Source organism: Adiantum capillus-veneris, chromosome 3, assembly GCF_014529385.1.
Source record: "Adiantum capillus-veneris isolate H3 chromosome 3, ASM1452938v2, whole genome shotgun sequence".
NCBI lineage: Eukaryota > Viridiplantae > Streptophyta > Polypodiopsida > Polypodiales > Pteridaceae > Adiantum > Adiantum capillus-veneris.
In genome coordinates this window covers 57,335,947-57,362,289 of record NC_140933.1, presented here as the reverse complement: position 1 = coordinate 57,362,289, position 26,343 = coordinate 57,335,947, and the positions used below count along the sequence as shown (strand labels likewise).

Genomic DNA, 26,343 nt, shown 5'->3' with positions numbered 1-26,343 from the left:
GGTCCTGCTTTGTTTTAATCTTTATGTCGCTTGGGGCCCCATCGGACGGGGCCCCCATAAGTTGGCATGACTTCTTCTTCTTCTGTTACTTGTCCTCTTAGGGTTTAGGCTCCATTCTTTAGTAGGTCGACACATCAGCAGTTTGTGACTCTAAACCTGAAATCGCTGATGTTGCTTATGGCTGAAAATGTTAACGCTTGCTGATCAAAGGGGATGCCGATGAATCTGATTTGGCAGAGGAAAAAACGCTAAGGCTTGCTCATAAAATTGCTAATGCTAGGGCTGAATCTACTGTTGCCAGGCTGATTTGGTCCAAAAACGCAAGGGGTGCTATTGTTGGTCTTGAGGGTGAAAACGCTGATGGGCTGAAAGTGTAGATGTTAAAAATGCTAGGATGCTGAGGGTGTTGAGGTGTTAAGCCCATGTGGTACTAATCTGATCATGGAAATGTTGAGTCCCAAGCTCACCTTTATAGGTTTGCAAAATGGGGTTGAGCAGTTGTCACAAATTGCTAACGTGTCAAAGCCCTGAAGAAGGGAGCCAACTTGCAAATGTCGGCCAAGGGGCCTAAACCCTAAGAAGAACAAGTAACAGAAGAAGAAGTCCTACCAACTTATGGAGACCCCGTCCGATGGGGCCCAAGTGACAAAAGGATTAAAATAAAGCAAGACCTGCACTCACACAAAAACTGATGACGTGGCAGATTTTCGAAAATTGAGCCGACATGATGACGTGCAGGCTATACGGATTTCCGCGTTTTGCGTTGGCTGATGACATGGCAGGCTGTACAGATTTTCGTAAAATACGCTGGCAGCTTTTGGCATTGCTTTTTGGACCAGAAGCTTTTGAGTTTTAAAGGCTTTTTACTATAACTGTTTTTCAAGCCAAGAGCCTTTAAATATGAGGTTAGGGCTCATTCTCTGGCATGCTCCCTAGAGAAGGTGCAGAGTCTGGAGTACCGGCTTGTACTTTGATGATGCAATATAAAGAAATACCAAAAGGGGAGCCAAGGTTTGGGGCCAATACTCTCTGGGGTGGAATTTCGCCACTCCGTGTCGCGTGTCGTCTCTCTCTTTCAGTTCAGTTGTTATTGAAGTGCTAAAGGTCTGTGCAGTCTGTTCTTTTCTATTGGCACATGGTGCCCATCTTGTGACAACAGTTCTGGATTAATAACCCACGACTTTATTCATGCAAGGTTACTTATTGATAATATTAGTATTATTAATAAGAGTTGCTTCGCATGCTTTAAAACTACCTAGGTCAGTTCGAATGCAAAGGTTCTACAACGTAAACACTCCCTAGTGCCTACACATAGCACACATCGGCACATGCTCTTGTGCAACTAGAGGGTATGCAACTAGCTAAAGTGGCTGGACATGCACGTCCTGCAAATAGGCTCACAAAGGTCCACTTCCTAGGCTGTCCTAAATCCTAGCAGTAGGAGTTATAGCTTGTCTACATGCACATAGGGTTAGATGTGCATGTGACATTCCCCCCTTTTTAAGGTGAGGTATTGGTATCAAGCTACATGGCTTCCTTGTAGTCTGCTTACAACTCTGGGTAATCTGCAAAAAAATCTTCATCAACCCACACTGTCTTGTGGGTTCCATGATTCTTGAACTTCAAAAGGTGTTGTCGAGCTTGCTTCTTGGAACCGTGCCAAAAGCGATGTAGTAAAATCTGCTCAAGCTCCATGACTTCAGCTTCATCTACAATCTAGGGTTCATCTTCTTCGAGAATCTTCTCCCTAAAACGACTTCAGCGAAGGAACATGAAAAACGTTGTGCATTGACCACGAAATAGGTAACCACAATTTCATAGACACGTCATTTATCTTTGTAATGATTGGAAATGGATCATGCATCCTAAAAGACAACTTGGTACTTCTTTCCTACTTGTTTAAGCCTTTGCTTCATGATTCTAAGATACACACAACCCCTTCCTTGATAGTAACATCCTGACGATGATTGTTAGCCTCCCTTGAATAAGATTCATGAACCTTGCTTAGCTGAAGCTTAACACTCTCAGTAGCCTCTTCCAAGGATTGGCTCTTAGCAATGACATCAGGCAACTAACCAACTGATCTAGTCAACAAAGACTAGAACGGACGACCAAATGTTGCTGCATCCAAAGTTCTACCAATGGCACTAGAATAGGAGTCATTCAAAACTGCTTGTACTAGTGGGAGTCTGGAGATGTTGTTCCCAATGAGATTGTTGATCATGCACATATGACGTCAAGACATCAAGGCTAATTTATTGTAAATCTTAGTTTGACCATCTGATTGTGGATGAAATGCAGATAAAAATTTTAACTTACTTCCAAAACTTTCAAAAAGTGACTGCCAAGGTTCTAGTGGATTTGTCCGAGAAGAAAATGTCCTAAAAACAACCTCCCAACAAAATTTCTTCTACACAAGACGCCCTCCAACAAGGGAGTAGAAGCAAGTCCGTGCCAAAAGCATTGAAAACTTTCATTTTAAGATGGGGAATGGTTTAGAGAACCAGACATAATTTTTCAACATCAAAACTCCTTATAAATGGCCCCTGATCCATAATTTTGGTGTCCCAAGAGTAATGCAAGAACTTCAAGTACCTACTTGCATAGACCCTAATGCGTGAGATAAAGGTGCTTGTTCCCAACGTGATCTACACCACCAATAGAAGGTCCATAAAGTAGGGGTCGACCCCTCCACAAATGCTAGAAGGAGTGCATGTTAGCTATATTTAGCGGCTCCTCTCTCTCACACAAGCCCAGGTTTAAAGTAATTAAAATCTCTGTCTTTTGTTTGTGCAAAGCATGTGTGAGCACCGCTGTTGTGCCATGGTTGCATCCATTTGTATACCTAACCCTTGTTTCCATACCATACGTACCATGCGCACCTTATGTATTCTATCAATCGGTTTATCTCCCACATTACATTTTTTTTTATTAGGAAAGATGTGGCAATAGAGCCATACTTCACACTTTCAAGTTCTCTTTTATAGTTTAAATGCATCATTGTAGCCTCACTTAAAATATCTATTCAATGTACATTGTTTATATGAACTTTTATCTTTGATCAACAATGTAGAACAGGGTTGTCATTGTACGGTCATACTGTAAAGTATGATAAAGTTTCGTACAAGAAAATACAATGTATTTGGAATTATATCATATGGTTTGGATAAATATGGTTTTTTTAATGAAACCTCTTTAAATCCATAAAAGACATCTGTAAATTACCTCATGACTTAGGACTATACCTAGGTCCAAGGTTGAAGGGCCTAACAAACTTATTTGAAATGACCTAGGGCAAGGTACAAGCTACATAGCTTTTTTAAAAGGGTTGGACTGTATTTGTATAAGTACAGTATACATTCATACGGTCGTACGAATGTATACTGTACGACTGTACAATATGGGCATTCGTACGGCATACGGAAACTTCCAAGGATGTGATTTTCTTTCAATACATTGCGTATCTTACGTACCTTATCCGAGGGTGACGAGCAATGCATGTATCAAATCCATACCTAACTACCTTGGGCTCTGCTTACAATGCTCCAAAAGCATCCTCCAAAGCTCTATGTTCTCCTCCTGTCAGTTTTAAGTCTATAATAACATGGTAAACAAGAGGGTTTTCATTATTCCATTAGTAGCGTAACGCTTCTTCGTTATAGCTATAATCATGATTATTTACTTATCTTCAACTTGTAACCCCTCTCAGTCTAGGAAGTTCTCAACCTTAATCCTTTTATCATCACTGTCTGCAGACTAATCATTGCCATTGGTGTCCTCCTTTGAGACTTCTATCTCAACCTACTCCTCCACCATTGGCGGAGTTCCCTTCTAACACAGATAGACCCCTGAACTAGGTGCCCCTAGCGGTATTTCTTTATTATATACTGTCAAGCAACATAGAGTAACACTTTTCTCTTGCTCCGAGAGACCACTTTCACAATCTGATTACAACTGGCACAATGCCACACTCATAAACTTCACCGATTTGCTAAAAGTAATCCACAAATCGACTGCTAAAACAACGGCCCATGTAGGGGCACAAAAGCACAACTGTAATGGCTGCCCCTTAAAAGCATCCACGTGCAACTGCCATATCAGCAGCTGCCCTACGGCCTACCACGTAATCACTGCCTCTATTCAGCCTGCCATATCAGCAACTAAGCCATCAGTACAGGTTGCAACATCAGCAGTTCAACACTACCACGCCAGAACTTTGTGACAGCCCGCGCTTGTTATTACAAGTGGTAGCTCCTCAAAAACTTCCAAGTGCTCAGCATATAGCAGCCCCCACATTTTACTCATAGGTGTATAGTCACCCACAGATTACAGTATCAACTCACATAATTGGATAGGTATTTTGTTGGTACACTCTCATCTATAAACTCAATCTCAGCATGGTATAAATGTTCCACTAGTAGCCCAACACATGGGAGGTACTCTAGCAAAACGTGCAAGTCTAGAAAATTCTTGAACCAAATGTTCCAATCTCAGCATGGTACAAATGTTCCACAAGTAGCCCAGTACACAGGAGGTACTCTAGCCAAACGAGCAAATCTAGAAAATTCTAGAACCAACCCGCCCATCTCTACAAATTATTTACAAGTCAGTGGACGCAGTCTTTGGCAGTGCTATCAACACTATTGTTGCCTCGAGGCTCATTAGAATTAGAAAAACCTATGCTACAAGATTGGCACACTTGTTCTGCGGGTCACAGGTCAAATAGAATCTGCAAAAAACAGCAAGGAAAAGTTGCAATAAGAAGAATGAGCCCCTCTAAGATTATTTCAGAGGAAAAATTGCTGAAGTGGCAATCTAATGTAAGGATAAAGGTGCTGAACTGAGTGTAAGCTACTGGTGTTTTGTACTATGGCTGGCTTTTCCTACACAGGTTGAAACTGAGAAGAGAATGACGCGGAAATCGTTGCAAATGCTGCATATGCAGCACTGACACAAGTTACAGTGCTTGATTGTAACCATGATATTGAAATCATTTTCATCTGGTGTATTTGCTTCATACATACAGCAGACCCCTTACAGTCAGTTACATTCTGGCTTATCTGGTTACACATTCGCAATAGGCCTGACCAATTCCTTTCCTCCTCATCTTTGCAGCTACTATAAAGTTGCAATTAAATAGATACCCTAACGGCCTCCAGAACCACTCATAAAAGCCATGTTTACAAAAACAATTGTGTATCAGTCTTGAGATGGCATATCACAAATGTCTTCTGTTGTATCTTTAGTATATGTTTATGATAGTCCTCCCTTAAGGCTGGAAACAACTGAAAGACATTACCATTTATGCATTCAACTCCCTGATCCTAAACCGAAATGCTGTTCAAGAGGATTCAAAGCGTAAATTTTAAAAAAAAGCTGCAAATTTATGAAAGTTCCTATTACCTTTCCAAAAGCATTTTTACTTTTGCAGGATATGCGAAGCTTTTGACCCTTCGGAGGAGTATCAAATGCCCAAGCAAAGTCCTGATTCCATTCTGGAGAGCTGTTACTGGAAATCACCTGTAACAGTAGGGAGCCCAAGCATTTCAAACAAGCCTGACAGGACAACATGAAATAATCTCAGGAGAAAACAAGCAATAGGGACAAACCAACCTTTGTTTGTCTTGGAGCCCCATTGCCTAGTGTAAGCTTGCAAAAAGCATTAGTGCTTCCCATGGACTGTTTCAGATTATGACCACGTTTAATTGTAACAACCAAGTTTCCTGGCAGACACTGCAGCAAAGCCTCTGCTTTTTCTTGGAAGTGCTCTGGACCTGATCTCACTAACATTTGCAGCACAGGGATAGCATCCACCATGGCCATAGATTGAGTTTTGCCTACTTCAGTTGCATTGGCAGCTGAAGACCATGCTTGCCGTAACAATAATAGTGCATCGAGTGCAGCTTCCTGGGCAAGCTCAGTGCCAACCTTGAGTGCACCAACCAACTGAGGTATACACAATGTTGCAGCCTCTGTACCTCTAAGCCGAGGGAAATTGTAGAAGAGAATTTCAATTGCCTTCAGCATATCTTCATTGACTGTTCCCGTAGCCCAAAACTCCCTCTCTAGAGAAGCTACATCAAACAAGAAAGAAATTAACCCTCTCTCTCTCTCTCTCTCTCTCTCTCTCTCTCTCTCTGCTGCTGCTGCTCCGCGCCCCTGCCTTAGCTCCTGCTCTCACCCCCCCTCACGCTGCCCCTGCTCGCGCCCTTGCCTAGCCTCTCTCTCTCCCTCTCTCGGCCCCCTGCTCCCGCTGCTGCTGCTCCACGCCCCTGCCTTAGCTTCTGCTCCCGCCCCCGCTCACGCTGCCCCTGCTCCCGCTCCCCCTCACGCTGTCCCTGCTCCCGCTGCTGCCCATGCTCTCACTCCCGCTGCTGCTCTCGCGCCCCCCCCCCCTCGCGCTCCCCCCCGTCCCTCGCGCTCTCCCTGCAACCCCCAACCAAGTGGAGAGAGAAAATGAAATGAAATGAAATGATATATTAACGTCTTCAAAAGGCCAAAATGACCTAGGAGACCATCAGATACAAAGTGGTGAATCTAATACAATGTCTGAAGTACAAGTACAAAAAGTACTGAAAGTAAAAATGAAAACTGAAATGAAGTGTGAAATGTGAGATGTGAAAATGTAGAATAGGCCCTCAATGACAATCTGGGTGTCGTGCTAGAATGCCTCTGATCTCCTGCTGGAGTCTCCGTCGATGTAGTGTGCTCCTGTGTCTCAGTCGTGGTCGTCTCGATCTCCCGAGCTCAATCGCCTTGTCAATGAGGGTGCCTCTGGTATGAATGCGGGTACAACTCTGTGCTGGTGGTTGGTCTCTTGGCTCCCTCGATCCAAAGAAATCTGTGATCTGTCTCTGCGACTGTCGTACTCCATGTCTCCCCAACAGACTGTCTCTATGTCGGTGTAGCTCAAGTACATATAAGCCAAGGCATCTCTGGTCCTGATACCTCATGACTCTATCTAGGGGTCCAAAACCCTCCCTGAATAAGCAATGGAAGCGCCCTCATATCTTATAATACACAGTGCAATGGCATATGTAGTGTAGCTCTGTCTCTGTCTCTCTACCACATAGTTGACATATCCTAGCCTCTGGTGGTATCCCTCTGAATCTACCCGTCTCAATCTCCAGCTGGTGTGAGGATGTGCGAATCTGACCAATAGAGAGAGAGAGAGAGATGAATAGCATAGAGAGAGAAAGTGTTGAGAGAGAAAACCTGCCCACGTAGAGAGAGAGAGAGAGAGAGAGAGAGAGAGATGATGATGATGTTGTATTTACGTCCTCGGGGGGCCAAAATGACCCATGGGACCACAAAAGGTCTACAAGATGTTCCCCTCATGTGAGAGGGGGTAGTGGGCTAGTAGCTTTCTTGTGTGTGAGTGTTGTGTGATGATCCAATATGTTGGCAAAGTAGATGCCTAAAGCTACCGGGGAGGGGTGTATCCGAAAGAGAAGCTCCTCAAAGGTGACATTCCCTTGAAAGAGTTGTGGAAATTCAACACGGATGTGTGCGTATGCTGGGCACTCAACGGTGACATGAGCCTCGCTTTCCACTTTGTTCAACTTGCATTGTGGGCATGTCCTCCTATTTTCCTTAATATTCAGCCACCCTCCCGTTTCAATCTTGAGCATGTGTGATCGCGTCCGCACCAAAGTAATGGCTCGTCTTGCCTGGTGGGACATGGGTGTCTTTATATGCATCTGAGTGTCCCCAGTCTTGTAGGTCTCCCAATATTGTGTATTGATGTGCTTGTTGTAGTACTCAAATTTGGACCTGTGTACTGCTGTCTTCCATCTGGTGTGTAGGGCTTCAAGTATGCTTATGTCAAAATTCAGCCCATGTTCATGTTCGGTGTGTTCCTCTATATGCATGTCCACATGGTCTCCCACATTCCATCTAGAGAACCATTTCCGTATGTCTTCTACAAGACTAGATGTGAGAAACTTACTCTTGTAATTCTTTTGCGGCTTACATCCGGTTTGCCATGCCTTGTGGGGTAGACGGCTCTCTGGCATCATCTTAACTTTCATGAGGTATCTGTGTACTCTCTGTAAGGCTTGCACTTCCAAAGGTCTCTTGCCTGTCTCCAAAAGCATCACTGAGTATGGGGTGGTAGTTTTGATCCCCGGGTGTCTACATAGGAATTTCTTCTGTATCTTTTCAATGTCATTCCAAGTGCTAGCGGGGATACCCCCCCCCCCATACCTCTACACCATAAAGTATTGTTTGGACCACACATGCATCAAATGCCATAGACTTAATTTCCCATCGACTCTGCTTGCACATGTTCTCAAATTCATAGTATTTTGCATGTCCTGCATCAATTCTGTTTTGCACGCAACTCCCCCATGCATGGTTTGAGGGAACATAGATGCCCAAGTACTTAAAACTCTCAACCGCTTGGAGTGTTTGCCCGTCATACGTGATGATAGGTTGATTCTCATTTCTACATGTGTGGACTGACATAATCTTTGTTTTGGCTACATTGACCGACACGCCCGTTGCATTGCAAAATGCATGTACTACATCCAGAAGTCTCTGTAGAATGAGGGCATTGTAGGCAAGGAGAACTACATCATCGGCATATATGAGGAGAAGCGTGAAAGTGCCAATACTAGGGTGATCTCCCCCCTCTCTCATAGCCTCGTTGATGAAATCATCAAGCTCGTCTATGCATAGTCCGAAAAGCGTAGGTGACAAAGGGCATCCTTGTTTAATTCCCATGGTGCTCCTGAATTCTTGTGAGGAAACCTGTTTTTGTCTTGAGTTTGCATCTGACCTCTTGGTATAGGCGCCCTACGGCTGCCCTGATATGCATAGGAACTCCTAGAGTTTCCTTACGTGACCATAGACCTTGACAAGGTACTGTGTCAAACGCTTTCTTGAAGTCCACAAAACAGCAATACAGAGTTTTGCCTTTTAGCCTGGCTTCTTCCATCGAGACCCGGAGTGTCATCACGTGGTCTACCGTGCTATGACGGGCTCTAAATCCTGCTTGTCCAATGGCGCGTTTCCAGTTATTTTCAGCCCATGTGCTAAGATCTTTCTCGATAATGCTTCCAAAAAGTTTTGCCATACATGAGCTCACCATGATAGTGCGATAATTAGTAAGCAAATTGAGGTCACCTCCTTTAAAGAGCACTTTCACCCAGTTCTCTTGCCAATCTTGAGGTAGGTATTGGTTGATTGCTTGATTCATCATATGGTGTATCCATTTCTTAGCCTCACTACCTGACCATTTCAACATTTCAGAGTTAAGATGTAATGTGTCAGCTGCTTTCCCATTCGCCAGGCTTTTGAGGCCTTTAATGATTGCCTGGAAGGTGATGGGCTTTGGATATTCAGCCTGAGGCCCTGTGTATATCACCTCTTGAGCCCCCGGCGGGGCATACAGAGTTTGTACATAAGCATACATTTCGTGTGGGCTGAAATCTCCCATCACGTCCTCTTTCTTCCCCTTCATGTTACGCCAAGCTTTCTTTGGCTCTTTCTTGAACCTGCTCAAGTCTAGTTGTTCTTTTGAGAGTTCATACATGCGTCTCTTTTTCCTCGTGAGTGTATCGTATTCTCTAGCAGCACATTCCCATTCATTTGAGTGTTGTGATAGGCCTCTCATCTTACGTTTCGCCTCCTTGCATTCTGCATCAAACCAAGGATTATGAGGTAAACCCTTCCTAATCTGTTTGCCACTTTGATATTTGCCCATAATGGTTCTTGTCGCTTCCTCCATTGCATGTTGGAAGATCTTCCACGTCTCTTCAATGTCACAAGGCATGTTCCGGTCAAACAGTAAGCTATCTAAGAGACTAGCATAGTCCTCTTTTTTCGTGAGTTGCATCTTGTATGACCAGTTCGGTGTATTCATTATGTTGACAATAGGCATACTTGGCATGTGTAGGCATATATGGATTGGTGTATGGTCTGAGGTCGGTAACCTGCTACCCACTTCAAAACGGTGGACCAAGTCCAATGCATCGTATCTCACCAAGGCATAATCATTTGTACTCCTCCCATGTCTTGCCGTGTAACAAGTGTATGATCCAGAGTGTATGAACTTAACTTATCCGCACCATTCATGGCTACAAGCTGCATTGAGTTCATCATACTTATCATAGCTGACCCCTGTGCATTCATGATGTTATCACTTGAACATCTGTCCCACATAGGACCAAGCATAAGTTCTCCATTCTTATCCGCAGGGTGCAGTGAATGGTCCGTCAATTGTACCTGTGTGTTTGCAATCCGGGCATTCAGATCCCCAAGAATGACTACTGCTCCCTCACGTGCATACATTGCAATGTCTCTACATAGGTCAGCAAAGGGATCCTTTTTAGGTAGCTGGTTTGTGTCATAAAAAGGTGACTCTCGATGCAGGATATAGCATCCTGCGATAAAGATCAATCCTTTTGATGAGCAAACCTTAACCCCATATATAGCGTTTGTGCTTGTCAACCTTGCACACATCAACCATCTTTTGAAGCTCTTCCTTATATATTACAGCTATACCTCCTTGTCCTCGCATTTTGGTACCAGTCCACCATACTGAGTGCTTGATGTACCCACTAATGTCCGGCAGCCTGCATGTGTTTTATTCCCATGTTTCCAATAGAAAGACTATGTCAGCTTGTGGTAGAATATCTACCAACCCTTCTCCCTTATGCCATGGGAAACCTCTACAATTCCAACTCGTAACCTGTATGGTCGTGATCCCATGGGTCGCGTGCCCCTATGCATCCTTAGATGGTGATGTCGGTTTTTTCTCCTTGAGGCGTTCCTCATATGCTTTCCTTCTTGCTGCCTGTTGTGCCGATGTTCTATCTTCACTTACATAGTACTAAGTGCCTTTCAAGTATTAGCGTGCAGTTTCCAAAATTATGTTCCTTTTACGAGCTATACCTCCTTGTCCTCGCATTTTGGTACCAGTCCACCATACTGAGTGCTTGATGTACCCACTAATGTCCGGCAGCCTGCATGTGTTTTATTCCCATGTTTCCAATAGAAAGACTATGTCAGCTTGTGGTAGAATATCTACCAACCCTTCTCACTTATGCCATGGGAAACCTCTACAATTCCAACTCGTAACCTGTATGGTCGTGATCCCATGGGTCGCGTGCCCCTATGCATCCTTAGATGGTGATGTCGGTTTTTTCTCCTTGAGGCGTTCCTCATATGCTTTCCTTCTTGCTGCCTGTTGTGCCGGTGTTCTATCTTCACTTACATAGTACTAAGTGCCTTTCAAGTATTAGCGTGCAGTTTCCAAAATTATGTTCCTTTTACGAGCATCCAACATTGTGCATACAACTGCCCGATGAGCATCAGTCTTCTTCTAGCCCACTCTATGTGCCCCATATACTCCTACATCTTGCATGTCAAGCTTTTCTGCTAACAAGGTGGTAACATCTACGTTCAATGACATGATTGTTTCCCCCTCAGGTTCTGGCATGCCTCGTATCACAATGTTTCGGGATCTTTTCTCCCGTTCCTTGTACTCAGTAGGATCCTCATGCGTATACATTTCTTCTGCCATGTGCCCCATAGTCTTCTCTTGTTTTACTATTTGTGCCCAAGATGGAGGAGACCCCTCCGGTGCATCGATTACATTATTGGTGACATGTGTTATGTCATTTCCTTGTTCCAGCACTTAGGATTGCAACGTTTTCATGGTGTCTTCTTGTTGCTGAAGCTTTAGAGCTTGTAATTAAATGGTATGATCCAGCTCTTGGTTGCGCAGTGTCAGGGCTTTGATGTCGTCACTTTGACGTGAAATCACCTAATTCTGTTGTCGTACCTGTTCCTGGATAGACAGTAGCAGTCCCCATATGTCCTGGGTAGTACATGTAATTGTCATGTCCCTTGATTCCTTGGGGGGCGTGGGGCTCGTGTCCTTCGGCATTGTTTTGATAGGTGATGAGCTCACTGTTCCACCGCTTCTTGATATCCTTTGGTTAATGTGCGATGATTGCATAGAGTCATGCAATAGCCACACACAAGTACATGGGTGTCTGAGAGAGAGAGAGAGAGAGAGAGAGAGAGAGAGAGAGGCAGTAGCTGTCAGGTGGTCATGGCAGGGAGGCAACGCCCATGGCGGGCTGGTGCACAGGTGGATTGAAGCGCGCAGGCGCGCGCGCACACACACACACACACACACACACACACACACACACACAGAGAGAGAGAGAGAGAGAGAAAACTGCAGTGTAGAGAGAGAAAACTTGCGCGCGTAGAGAGAGAGGGGAAAAAAAAAGTGGATACCCAGGTGATTCTTCTCCCCCCCAAGTGGATATCCAAGTGCGGGCCTTACACATAAGGATATGTGGCCTCAGAGACCAAGATAACGTGGATGAAGAGGTGAAAGAACTCATGACTCTGGTGGGGGTTAACGAGCAAACACATACGAGGGGTTGGAGAGTGGGCAATTAAAAGTGGGAGCAACGGAGAAACCTCGAAAGAAAAGGTACTCATCCTCCGTTTTCCCTCCATGGAAGTGAAGGACTTCTTGAAGAAGAGACCGACTCTAAAGAAGACTGGCATCTTTCTTGGAGATGACCTCACCCTCTAGCAGATTGCTCATATGCAAGAAGTAATGCCGGAAATTAGAGCAGCAAGGGAGAAAGGGAAGATTGCTTTTTACAGGGATGGAAGGGTGGTGATATTGGAGCGACGCTCCGCTTGACGGTGCGAGACCTATGGGACTACACTAAAGATGGCAACCTGGAAATGTAATGGGTCACTACGTCTTGATGTAGGTGCCTTTGAGGATACTTTCAGAAGGAGAGACATCATTTTGTACTCTGAGACGCATCAAGCCCCTGGGCAATCCATGCCACAAGTGAATGGATATAGATGGGAGACAACCTGCAGACAAGAGACCAGATCGGAACATCAAGGACGAGGCTCAGGGGGAGTGGCAGTTCTATTCGGGGAGGAGTTGCAGCCATTGATATATATAGCACAAGGATGAACAAGCTAGGTACATGTGGGTGAGGCTCACGGCAGAGACGGGCAAATACCTCTACATTGCTATCTGTTACTTTCCTCCTAGTACGTCAGCATATGCATCACACAGTCCCCCTTTGCTATTCTGGATAATAACATATGGGAGTTTTCCAAGGATGGTGACATTATCATACTAGGGGACTTCAATGCTAGGACTACCCATCACCAAACAATATTTTATGATACTTCCGGGGAGATGCTTAGGGAGCTCAACGTTACAGAGATGGGCCTATCCAAACTATCACAAGATGAGGCGTACACTAAGTATGGCAGATACTTGATAGATATGGGAACTGCACATAGATTGGCCATTTTGAATGGCCTACAAAGATTTTCGACAACTAGAGATTTTACTTGCTTTCCACATGGACATGGTGCTAGCACAGTGGATTATGTTATGGCCCAGCCAGGTCTCGTTCCATTTTTTCAGGATTTCATGGTGGGCACTAGGCCAGTTGGAGTAGCAATTGATCATGCTATCTTGTCTTTCACCCTAACGTTTCAGTTCAGCACAGCTCCATTAGGAGAGGCCACCACGCACACTCGGTATAACTTCATGAGGGAGACGGATTTTGTGTATATGGATGAGATATACAGGCAGCTATGCACTCAGGAGCCAGGACGGCCACTAGCTGAACTCACTCAGATACTGACAGAGACGCTCCATGATGCAGCAACAGAGGCATACCCCCACAGCCAGCCTACACGGAGACGATCTGGGAGCATGCCCCAGAATAGTTGGTATGATGAGGAGTGTAGAGAGACAAGGATCAAATTACAGAGGGAAGTGCTCATAGGTATTACCACACATAGACAGTCACAGATTATCTTTCGCCACCTAGTGCGACGAAAGAAAAGGGCTTAACTATCTCAGCTAGAGCGGGATCTGTATCGGCTATTTATGAGTCAAGACTCAGGCGAAGCATGGAGGTGTCACGTGACACATCCCAACCCTATGTGTTCGTGGACAAGCTACACCATAACAGGGTTCCCGTCAGTCAAGTCAGTTTAGATTAGCAGTGATCTGGCACTTTTGTGAGTCTATTCGTAGACCGTGCATGCCCAGTCACTTAGCATAGATGCATATCCTCTGGTTGCACACTGCATAAGCATAAGCACTTCCATCAGATTCCATCAGAGTCAGTTTGGGGATTTGTCAAGTGACTTTATCCCATTTTTCCCTATTTTTAACGTTTTTCACTTATTTATTAAGTGACTTTTGTTGGAAACTCAGTAGGGCAAATTGGGTAAGTTAATATATAAGCAAACCCAAGTTAGCACAAGAGGGCAGATGAGGAAGGAGCAGAGCAGGCTTCCCGAAGCAACAGGTGTTCCCTCCCTTTCTCAACAAGACCCTCCCCAAGCCCCTTGGCGAGACCACTCCACCATCAAGCCAGCGTTTTTCTCATCGCTAGCCCCTCTCCCTCCCTTGGCGTTTTCCCAATTTCAGCCCATCGCCATCCAAGTACCCTCTTTCCTGGCGTTTTTACCCTCTACCGGCAGCAGCATCAGCGTTTTACTAACGCTATCCATCCTTGCAGATTCCCACCGATATCAGCCACAAAAACGCACCTGCAGCCCTGCCGTAAGGCAGCGTTTTTTCAGCCCTCGACATTAACACAAAAACACAGCATGACCTTGGCCAGAACCTCAGCGTTTTGTCATCAGTAGGAGCCTCTGCAAATCAGAGAATTTCAGCCATCGAAACAACAGTAAAACAGGGATTTTCAGCCGTACAAAAACAGCCCAAAATCTTCCAGATTCTCAGCATTTCCCCCTTTGTGGACAGCAGATAGAAGAGGACCAAATTCAGCCCTAAAGTCATCATCGTCGTCATCGACATAGCCCCCATTTGCATCAGTCCATGCATCATCATTGTACACCTTTGTGCAATCAAAGTTAGAACTTAGACCACTCTCGCCGACGAGAGTGGGACCTTCCGAGGAGGGTTTTACAACCTCTCGGGTGTCGTATCTCTTTTCTCTCCTTCTCTCAGTCTCATTCACTTGCACGCACAATATCCACTCACTTTGTTCGTGATCATAGCACTCTCCATAAAGACGGAAGGCTCTCTCCTTCCCTAAGAACTAAAAGGAACCTTGAGCAAATAAAGATCACTAATCTTGAGAAAAATACAACATTCATTCCGCTGCACCTTACATTGGTATCAGAGCTTTGGAAGTGTTCTGCATTACTCAAGGAAAGAACCACAAGAATTTTTTTTGCTTGTTGCGGTCGCACGAACCCAAGTTTACTTGGGCGTGTCGATTCCTAATCGTGTTTTGTTGAAGAGTGACAGGAATCCCAAGAAAGAAGGGCTTGTCCAACCTCCCCTTGTGTCTCTTTTCACTCATTGAGAGCGGACCGTGCACTTAGCGGCTGGCCAATTGACGTGAGGTCGAAAAAAGCAACCTTGGTGTGAGCGCAAGGCCGCCAAGGGGTGCCAGAAAAGAGTAGAACTCGGGTGAAGAGAAGATCCTTCTCCAACGCGATTTGCAAGCGAAAGAACACCTCAAGAACCTCAAGATCCTCAAGAACCCAAGAACCAAGACCCTCAAGAACCCAAGTTCCTCGTGAACTTAAGAACCAAAGATCCTAGTGCATGGTCGTCACCCAAAGTGGAATGGATATTTCGCATACAAGTGATGAGCATGAGAGAGGCGACGAAGGATTCTCCCCACCAGGAGATTTTTCCAACCCTCCCCCTTCGCCATCTACGCCACGAGTTGTTCTAACTCCTATGGAGATAATGGTCAAGTCAATGATGGACATGATGCTGGCACAACAAGAAGCGACTCGCGTCACTTTGGAAGCTAATCGCGTTGCGTTGGCACAACAAGAAACCAATCGTCTTGCTTTCGAACACGAGCGCGATGAACGAAATGAACGAAAAGCAGAAAGAGACGCCGAGCGTGAAGCTCAAAGGGAGCTACGCACTCAAGAATTTATTTCCCACGTTTTAGCCTCGAAGACCGAACCACCCAAAGATCGTGGAAGTTCATCAAGTGGCGCAAGCCACGATGCGAATTCCAACCATCCGGTCACAGAGAAGTTGACTTTCAGTAAGTATGACGGTAAGATGGATGCTACAGTTATTCATTCTTGGTTGCATCAATTTAATGCTTATTTTGCGACAACTAAGAAGACAGGAAATAGCAAAGTTTTAACGGCAGCTATGTACCTTGCCAGTGATGCCATCAATTGGTACCACGCATGGCAAGAGGCACAGCTAGCCGCGCACCTAGAGGCAGCCGACGGATTCACGTCCCTTTCCTTTGATTGGGCTGATTTCCAAGACAAGCTCAAGGCGCGGTTTATGCCACCTCAGTACCTTGCACGATTGAAAGAGGATTGGCGTAATCTCAAGCAACATGGTATGCCAGTCATGTCTTTTTCTAACCGTGTTTTGCAGCTAGGCACTCAATTACGCAAATCAGATGATGAGCGCAAAGAGGCTTTTCTCTTTGGGTTAGACGAATACATCAAGTTTGATGTTGAAGTCTTTGACCCCGTGGATCTCAACAAGGCGGCAGCAATTGCTCTCGCCCAAGAGATGAAGCACAACAAGGGAAAGCCTAAGGAGAACAAGACTTCCACAAGTACCTCGCAGACTTCTCAGAACCCTCAAAACGGTAAGAACAGTAAGAATGGTAACTCTTCTAACCAATCTTCCAACAGTCTCTCATCAAAGAATTCTTCCAATGAATCTAAGGGTAAGGCTAACACAATTGCTAAACCTAAGCTTACTACAGATGAAAAGGTAGCACAAGGAATTGTAAGAGGATACATCACTTCGGAAGAACAAAGCACTTACTCTAAGGAAGGTCGTTGTTTTCATTGTCACATTAAGGGTCACATAAAAAGAACATATCCTAAGCTTGAATCGAATGAATCTAAAGAACCCACAGCACCCACTTCCTCTATCAATGCAATGAATGATAACACGAGTGTGCCCCAAGTTTCTGAGGACCCTCCCATTGATGAATCTCTCATTAAATGTTATGGTCGTACGTCGGGGCACCGTTTTGTCATATTGTTTGACCCAGGTAGTATGCATGATGTGATCAGTTCCTCTCTTGTTGAGAGAGCCCGCTTCGAAGTTAGTCCGAGATCTCCTATCAAGGTCTCTGGCTTTCGTCCCGATATGGACACTCTCATCACGGAGGAGTGCCTTGATGTGTTGTTTGCAATTCAACAAACTGCCTTCACTAGAAGATTTGTTGTTTCTCCTCTCTCAGGATGTGATATGATTTTGGGCATTCGATGGTTTCATGAGACTAACACTCTCATTGATTGATTTTGAGGCTAACACTTTTAACTCTCAATGCCAAAAGTGATTCTCCTACTATCTTTCATGGAGAGGACATTGCTCCTTCTCCATCTCTCATTGCTAATATGCAAGACAAGATTGAAAGGATTCGGGATAAGAAGATTCTCTCAATCTCTTTTTCTCCACAGCATGACACACAGGATTTGCATGATTATGAGAAGCATGATGATTTGAATGATAATGATTTGCATGATGATTTGGATGAAAAAGAAAAGTATGATGAATTGCATGAAGATGATGTGATTGTTCACAAGGATGATGTGTTAGTGGATGCTTTTCCTAGCGAAGCTAACCTCGTTGTAGATTCGATCAATCACGAAGATCCAATCTTGGCTCTCGAGTCGAGGTCCATAGAACCCCCCATAGTACGATTCGATCATTCAAGAAGAAGCGATCTTGGCTCTCGAGCCTAGGTCCAAAGAACCCTCACAGGAAGTATTATGTGTCCACATGATTGATACGCACGCATTGTTCGAATGTTTCATTCGTGATCGTTTCCTGTATTTTAGTCAGCATCGTTATGTGATCCCTTTTATTAGGCATGACATATTGTATATTGAGCACGTTTCTCTCATGGATGAGCACGAATGTATGCGGATTTTTCATGAAAAGCTGAACAGTATGCATGTAAGGAAGTCACATTCCATGTCTCTTCCTTGGAATGACACAGTTGTAGAAAGAGCACATGAAAGTATGAGCACCAAGCGTGGGCATTTCCATTGTGTTTTGCCACAGTTGATTGCTCTAGATCAAAAGAGAAAGATTTGATTTCATTGTTTGCATGTGTTTGTTGAACGGGTTCTCACTCCGTCTCTATGTTCATCTACATTGCATACACAGTCTTTAGCGAAGACAAGATTTTTTCCACTCACTTTACATGAATTTGCGTATGTTCATGGTTTTGTGTTGGAAATGGTTTCAGGAATTTTCAGCCATGGAGATTCTTGAAGATGGAAGAAGCAGGGCTCTAGACGAAGTTGAAGCATCGAAGGAGCCACAGAAGACTTTGTGTCGCTTTCCGCGTGGCCCAAAGAAGCAAGCGTTGCAAACCTTTATGAACTTTGAAGTTCAAGTACCGCACGACCCACACATCAGAGTGAGCCGACGAAGAGTCCCTTCCAGGATTCCGGATGCTATTGGCGACCTCACTTTGAAAAGGAGGGGATGTCACGTGACACATCCCAACCCTATGTGTCCATGGACAAGCTACACCATAACAGGGTTCCCGTCAGTCAAGTCAGTTTAGATTAGCAGTGATCTGGCACTTTTGTGAGTCTATTCGTAGACCGTGCATGCCCAGTCACTTAGCATAGATGCATATCCTCTGGTTGCACACTGCATAAGCATAAGCACTTCCATCAGATTCCATCAGAGTCAGTTTGGGGATTTGTCAAGTGACTTTACCCATTTTTCCCTATTTTTAACGTTTTTCACTTATTTATTAAGTGACTTTTGTTGGAAACTCAGTAGGGCAAATTGGGTAAGTTAATATATAAGCAAACCCAAGTTAGCACAAGAGGGCAGATGAGGAAGGAGCAGAGCAGGCTTCCCGAAGCAACAGGTGTTCCCTCCCTTTCTCAACAAGACCCTCCCCAAGCCCCTTGGCGAGACCACTCCACCATCAAGCCAGCGTTTTTCTCATCGCTAGCCTCTCTCCCTCCCTTGGCGTTTTCCCAGTGTCAGCCCATCGCCATCCAAGTACCCTCTTTCCTGGCGTTTTTACCCTCTACCGGCAGCAGCATCAGCGTTTTACTAACGCTATCCATCCTTGCAGATTCCCACCGATATCAGCCACAAAAACGCACCTGCAGCCCTGCCGTAAGGCAGCGTTTTTTCAGCCCTCGACATTAACACAAAAACGCAGCATGACCTTGGCCAGAACCTCAGCGTTTTGTCATCAGTAGGAGCCTCTGCAAATCAGAGAATTTCAGCCATCGAAACAACAGTAAAACAGGGATTTTCAGCCGTACAAAAACAGCCCAAAATCTTCCAGATTCTCAGCATTTCCCCCTTTGTGCACAGCAGATAGAAGAGGACCAAATTCAGCCCTAAAGTCATCATCGTCGTCATCGACATAGCCCCCATTTGCATCAGTCCATGCATCATCATTGTACACCTTTGTGCAATCAAAGTTAGAACTTAGACCACTCTTGCCGACGAGAGTGGGGCCTTCCGAGGAGGGTTTTACAACCTCTCGGGTATTGTATCTCTTTTCTCTCCTTCTCTCAGTCTCATTCACTTGCACGCACAATATCCACTCACTTTGTTCGTGATCATAGCACTCTCCATAAAGACGGAAGGCTCTCTCCTTCCCTAAGAACTAAAAGGAACCTTGAGCAAATAAAGATCACTAATCTTGAGAAAAATACAACATTCATTCCGCTGCACCTTACAGGAGGCTATTGCCACGAGCATTCACCACCACCAGCGGTCACCTCCACAGAAACATGGGGGGGAATATGCCACATCTCTCTATACAGCATCAGGGCAACCACCTTTGCTGGACCCACTAGAGACATGCCCGGAGACATGTTCTTTCTTTAGGGCCGAGAGGGTAAGGAAAGCCATTGACAAGATGAAGACAAGGAGAGCACATGATCATGATGGTCTAGTAGCAGAACACTTCATCCATGCCAGAGATATGCTTGCAGAGCTCCTTGCTATGATGTTTAATCGAGCCATGTATGAAGGCTTTCCTGAGACTTGGAGTATGTCTACGATTGTGCCTATTTTCAAGTCAGGAGATCCCATGATTCCCGAGAATTATCGCACCATCATGGTTGGTCACACATTAGCTAGGTTGTATGCATCCGTTCTTGAGCAGGAGCTGAGTACATGGGCAAAGCGAGAGGGCATACGAGCACCGGGGCAAGCAGGATTCACGAGAGTTTCTCCACTCTTGACCAGATTCCGACACTAGAGCTATTATTGAGGAGGGTAGACACCACGGCAAGAGGATCTATTGTAGATTTGTGGCTTTGCGCAAGCTTTTGACACAGTGCCGAGAGCCAGACTTATACGCAGACTATAGAACATGGGTGTGCCTACAGAGCTGATATGTGGTATTCTGGCTTTATACAGGCCGGTGATGGGGCGGGTACACACTAGTGAGGGAATGTCTGACATGGTCCACTCCACTATTGGAGTGATGCAAGGATGCCCCCTATCTCTGACTCTTTTTGGGATGTATGTGGATGAGTTTTCAGACTATGTAGAGCGTCAGGGAGACAGAGGGGCTTAGCTAGCAGGGGCATGGATTCCGTTGTTACTATATGATGATGATAGTGTTGATTTCTGACTCTCCAAAGGGGATGCAGCATCATTTAGATGCTTTGCATACATTTGCTCGTGATAGTAAATTGTCTGTCAACCTGGGGAAAACCAAGGTTATGGTGTTTAACACCACACCACACTGGGTCAAGAGGTCAGCACCCACATTTACGTATGGCCAGGAGACTGTGGAGTACACAGATGCATATACTTATCTTGGGGTAGTCTTCGGTGGACCGGTGTTTACACTGAGGAGAGGATCAAAGACTAGACTTATGAGAGCGTATGCAGCCTTGGGAGGACTCGAGAGGATGTGTTTGCAGGTTCAGTTTCGGGAACCGCGAACAAAGCTCTGGCTTTTTGACACTCTAGTGACTTCAGCTATGCTCTATGGGTTCAGGTATGGGGACCCTCAACAGACCATCATGGGAAATCTGGCAACACAGATGGATGGAGATGTATGGAGAGGCCTCTGGTTTCTATGATCGCTCGGATGATTCGGGCTAAGGCCTCAATGCCGCATGAGATTATTCGAGCCGAGCTAGCCAGCCCCTCCCCTCGTGGTCAGTATCCTTTATACACGGTTTATGGGATCTCCCTAGGGACAGATACGCTCGGCTTGCCCTAGAGTCATCTCGATAACTAGCGCTACAAGGCGATACAGCATGTTGGTATGGACAGATGACAACATGGTTTCAACATGGATAGATTGCCTCCGTTTCAATACTCCCGGATGCACCCTCCCCGTCTCTCACAGACAGAGATCACCATACTCATACGCCAGGATCTGATTCAGCTAGATACCAAGAGCACATTGATACAGCCGACACACGAGTTGGGCACGAAGATGGCCTTCTACAGAGAGCATCTTCTCCAACTCACGGAGGACGGTTTTGTGACTAGACCTGCATACATGGATACACACTTATCTCATGGGATACGATGCACTATTGGGCAGATATGCACATCCTCACATCAGCTCCAGATCGAGACTGGCCGATTTCGAGGGGTGCCAACAGGGGCCAGGATACATCACCTATGTAACTTAGAGCCAGAGACAGGGCTGCACTACACATGTCATTGCCCAGCGTACTATGAGATATGCGGCCGCTTCCACTGCCTGTTCAGAGAAGGTTTCGGACCATTTTCTAGAGTCATGAGATACGAGGATCAGAGATGTCTCGGATTGTTCCTGCTAGAGCTGCATAGACTTAGGGAGAGCTTGCTGAGGACTTCAGTGGTAAGACAGTTTCAGAGACGAATCACAGATTTCTTTACACCAGCCAGGGGAGAGCCAGAGGAGCAGTCATCACAGCAGATCTCAGAGCCCACCCACACTAGAGGTACATTGCTTGATCGAGCCACTAGGCTAGGCAGATCCAGACACTCGCGACCTCGGGGGGTCTGCCACCATCGACGAAGGCTGCACCAGAAGATACAAATCACTCTAGCTCGACATGCAAGACACCCAACAAGAGTACTAACCATGGAGAAGGTTGATGAGATTCGACAGTGACCGATGAGAGATTTCATTTGAACCCACCAAACACCCCCACCCCTCCCCCCCCCCATATCTCGTCTCAATTCCAAATCAGCTTCAGATTCAACTTTTTGGTCTCATAGGTCATTTTGGCCTTTCGAAGGCGTTAATATACATTCCATTTTGTTTCGTTTCTCTCTCTAGACAGTCACGGATTATCTTTCGCCGCCTAGTGCAGCAAAAGAAAAGGGCTTATCTATCTCAGCTAGGGTGGGATCTGTATCAGCTATTTATGAGTCAAGACTCAGGCGAAAGCATTGAGGCTATTCCATGAGCATTCACCACCACCAGCCGTCACCTCCATAGAGACGTGGGGGGAATATGCCACATCCCTCTACACAGCATCAGGGCAACCACCTTTGCCGAACCCACTAGAGACATGCCCGGAGACATGTACTTTCTTTAATGCCGAGATGGTAAGGAAAGCCATTGACAGGATGAAGACAAGGAGAGCACATGATCATGATGGTCTGGTAGCAAAGCACTTCATCCATGCTAGAGACATGCTTGCAGAGCTTCTTGCTGTCACAAAAATACGAAAGCGTAAACTGACGTTTAATTGCACTTCAAATACTCAAGAGAATTAGAGAGAGAGAAAGCTTGACACTTCATTGGGGACCAGAAGATGGGCTGGTCCCCCCCCCCATAAAGAGAATATCTTTATTACTAAGGGAGAATCTTTACAAGCACAGGAACGGGGCGAAAACCCGTCCTCTATTCTTTCTTGTCCTTTTTCTGCTTCTGACTTAGAGAGTAGAAGAACTGCTCTCTCACTACTGAGAGGATCTATCCTCTTCTGCGAGATTTTGGGAAGCTCTCGTAGGGGAGAGTCTACCTTCCACCAAACTCATCAGAAGCTCTCACGAATGAGGGTCTATCTTCCGCTAACTATGCCACTTTGGGCGTAATCATTCCTGCAATTAACCAACCACAAAAACATGCAACACACACACACACACGCTTGCTGTAATTTTCTGCATATAACCAGAAATTGTTACCTGAGCGCGTTCCAATGCCAAAATGGAGGTCCTTTTCGCGATGGAAATGCTCCAAACTTGGTGTATGTGTAGAGTAGGTAGTGGGGAATGAGATTCTATTAAGACTTTGCTGAAATTCACCCTAATACAAGTGATTAGGGGCTGAAAACAGGGAATTTTCAGCAGCTAGACAAGGGAGAAAGAGAGTTTTCTACTACTTTACGCGATGAAACTTCTCCCAAAGCTGCAAGCAACCATGAGAGGCCTTGTTCTAGGTGATGGGTGCTCAGAGGCTCCACATACACCACAAGGTGCTGCTCTCAAGCTTCAATGGAGAGCTTCACTGCGTAGAGGATGGTCAACTTGGGGGGGTAGTGCACTGCCAACCTGGCAAGAGGGGGAGGGGCTGCTCTCTTATAGCCTCCCAGAAGAGGGGGCGCTAGCATGAAGAGAGGGAGAGAGAGAGAGGGAGAGAGAGATTGCATGGGAAAGTGTGCCAAGTGGCACACTTACTTTAAAATTTAAAAACCATTCAACTTTTGTCTTTAAAAATCCTAGGCTAGTTAATGAAATGTGCAATTTTAAGTGCACAACTACACACATAGATGCAACAAATGAAAACTTTATCTGCTCCCTAGCGCATTGCCGTACCAACAATGCTCTGGCATTACCTGTTCGCACTTGTCCGGCCATTTGGTCCAGTGCAAAATCACTTAAGAATACTTTTAACTAACTTATCCTAAGGCCGTAAAATAATCAAGCCTTAGGGTTAATAGTCTAAGGACCCCATCTCATTCCTGTGCTTGCACTAGCGCGCGTAATTTTCTGAGCCTGAAATCTGAGGCTACTATCTACCCCTTCATTGAAGACCCGATTTCCCAATCGCTAGGGCTTCAGGGTATTTTCTGCTAGGGTCTCCCTGAGGTGCATTGACCCAAACTTGGGCACACCTGAGGCCCCAGAACTGCTAAATCTATTCTGATGTGCACACAACTAATTAGATAATTCTTTTCTCGTAAATAAATTAATTATTTACAAAGTCTGACTTAGTTACACTTGCTATGATGTTTAATCGAGCCATGTATGAAGGCTTTCCTGAGACTTGGAGTATGTCTATGATTGTGCCTATTTTCAAGTCAGAAGATCCCATGATTCCCGAGAATTATCGCACCATCATGGTTGGTCACACATTGGCTAGGCTGTATGCATTCGTTCTTGAGCAGGAGCTGGCTGCTAAGTAGATGGGTAGAGCGAGAGGGCATACGAGCACCAGGGCAAGCAGGATTCAGGAGAGGTTTCTCCACTCTTGACTAGATTCTAACACTTAGAGCTATTATTGAGGAGGGTAGACACCATGGCAAGAGGATCTACTGTAGCTTTGTGGATTTCCGCAAAGCCTTTGACACAGTGCCGAGAGCCAGACTTATACGCAGACTACAAGACATGGGTGTGCCTATAGAGATGATATGGGGTATTCTGGCTTTATACAGGACAGTGATGGGGCGGGTACGCACAATTGAGGGAATGTCTGACATGGTCCACTCCACTATTGGAGTGAAGCAGGGATGCCCCCTATCTCCGACTCTCTTTGGATGTATGTGGATGAGTTTTTAGACTATGTAGAGCGTCAGGGAGACAGAGGGGCTCAGCTAGCAGGGACATGGATTCCATTGTTACTATATGCTGATGATATTGTGTTGATTTCTGACTCTCCAAAGGGGATGCAACGTCATTTAGATGCTTTGAATACATTTTCTCATGACAGTGGATTGTCTCTCAACCTTGGGAAAACCAAGGTTATAGTGTTCAACACCACACCTTAGTGGGTCAGGAGGTCAGCACCCACATTTACGTATGACCAGGAGACTGTGGAGTACACAGATGCATATACCTATCTTGGGGTAGTTTTCGGTGGACCGGTGTTAAACTGACGAGAGCATATGCAACCTTGGGAGGACTCGAGAGGATGTGTTCGCACGTTCAGTTTCACAAACCGCGAACAAAGCTATGGCTTTTTGACACTCTAGTGACCTAAGTTGTGCTCTACAGAGTTCAGGTATGGGGACCCTCAGTAGACCATCATGGGAGATCTGGTAACACAGATGGATGAAGATGTATGGAGAGGCCTCTGGTCTCTATGATCGCTCGGATGATTCGGGCTAAGGCCTCAGTGCCGCATGAGATTATCCGAGCCAAGCTAGCTGCCCCCCTCCCCCCCCCCCCCCCGATGGGTGAGGCATTGACTAGATCAGTATCCTTTATCAACAGTTTATGGGATCTCCCCAAGGACAGATATGTTCGGCTTGCCCTAGAGTCATCTCGACAACTAGCGCTACAAGGAGATACAGCATGTTGGCATGGACAGATGACAACATGGTTTCAGCATGGATAGATTGCCTCCGTTTCAATACTCCCTGGATGCACCCTCCTTGTCTCTCACACGGACACAGATCACCAGACTCATATGCCATGATGTGATTTAGCTAGATACCAAGAGCACATGAATACAGCCGACACAAAAGTTGGGAACGAAGATGGCCTTTTACACAGAGCATCTTCTCCGACTCACAGAGGACGGTTTTGTGACTAGGCTTGCATACATGGATATGCACTTATCTCATGGAATACGATGCGCTATTGGACAGATACGCACATCCTCACATCAGCTCCAGATCGAGATTGGTCAATTTCGAGGGGTGCCAGCAAGGGCCACGATATGTCACCTATGTCACTTAGAACCAGAGACAGAACTGGACTACACATGTCATTGCCCGGCGTACTCTGAGATACGCGGCCACTTCCATTGTCTATTCAGAGAGGGCTTCCGACCATTTTCTAGAGTCATGGGGTACGAGGATCAGAGATGTCTCGGATTGTTCCTGCTAGAGCTACGCAGACTCAAGGAGAGCTTGCTGAGGACATCAAGGGAGAGACAGCCTCAGAGACGAATCAGAGATTTCTTTACACAAGCCAGGGGAGAGGTAGAGGAGTAGTCACCACAGCAGATCTCAGAGCCCACCCACCCTAGAGGTACGTTGATTGACCGAGCCATTGAGCTAGGCACATCCAGATGCCCACGACCTCAAGGGGTCTCCCACCATCCACGAAGGCTGCAGCAGAAGATACAGATCACTCTAGCTCGACATGCAAGACGCCCAACCAGAGTACTGACCATGGAGGATGTTGATGAGATTCGACAACAATCGATGATAGATTTTATTTGAACCCAC

The 26,343-nt window shown here is 45.6% G+C and overlaps 1 protein-coding gene across 8 annotated transcripts in view; it reads right to left on the bottom strand.

The window, feature by feature from the left end:
- LOC147460966 (protein CELLULOSE SYNTHASE INTERACTIVE 1-like) overlaps positions 1 to 26,343 on the bottom strand; it is an 81,036-nt gene that overhangs the window by 17,233 nt on the left and 37,460 nt on the right. For all 8 annotated transcript variants that reach the window (XR_015187555.1, XR_015187556.1, XR_015187557.1 and 5 more), the window contains exons 5-6: positions 5,614 to 6,074; positions 5,404 to 5,520 (exon numbers count right to left, since the gene is read on the bottom strand). Coding sequence is in view for 4 of the 8 variants with exons in the window: in XM_086508629.1 (XP_086364755.1) it covers positions 5,404 to 5,520; positions 5,614 to 6,074 (578 nt within the window). In the remaining 4 variants the exon portion in view is untranslated. The remainder of the gene's footprint in view (positions 1 to 5,403; positions 5,521 to 5,613; positions 6,075 to 26,343) is intronic.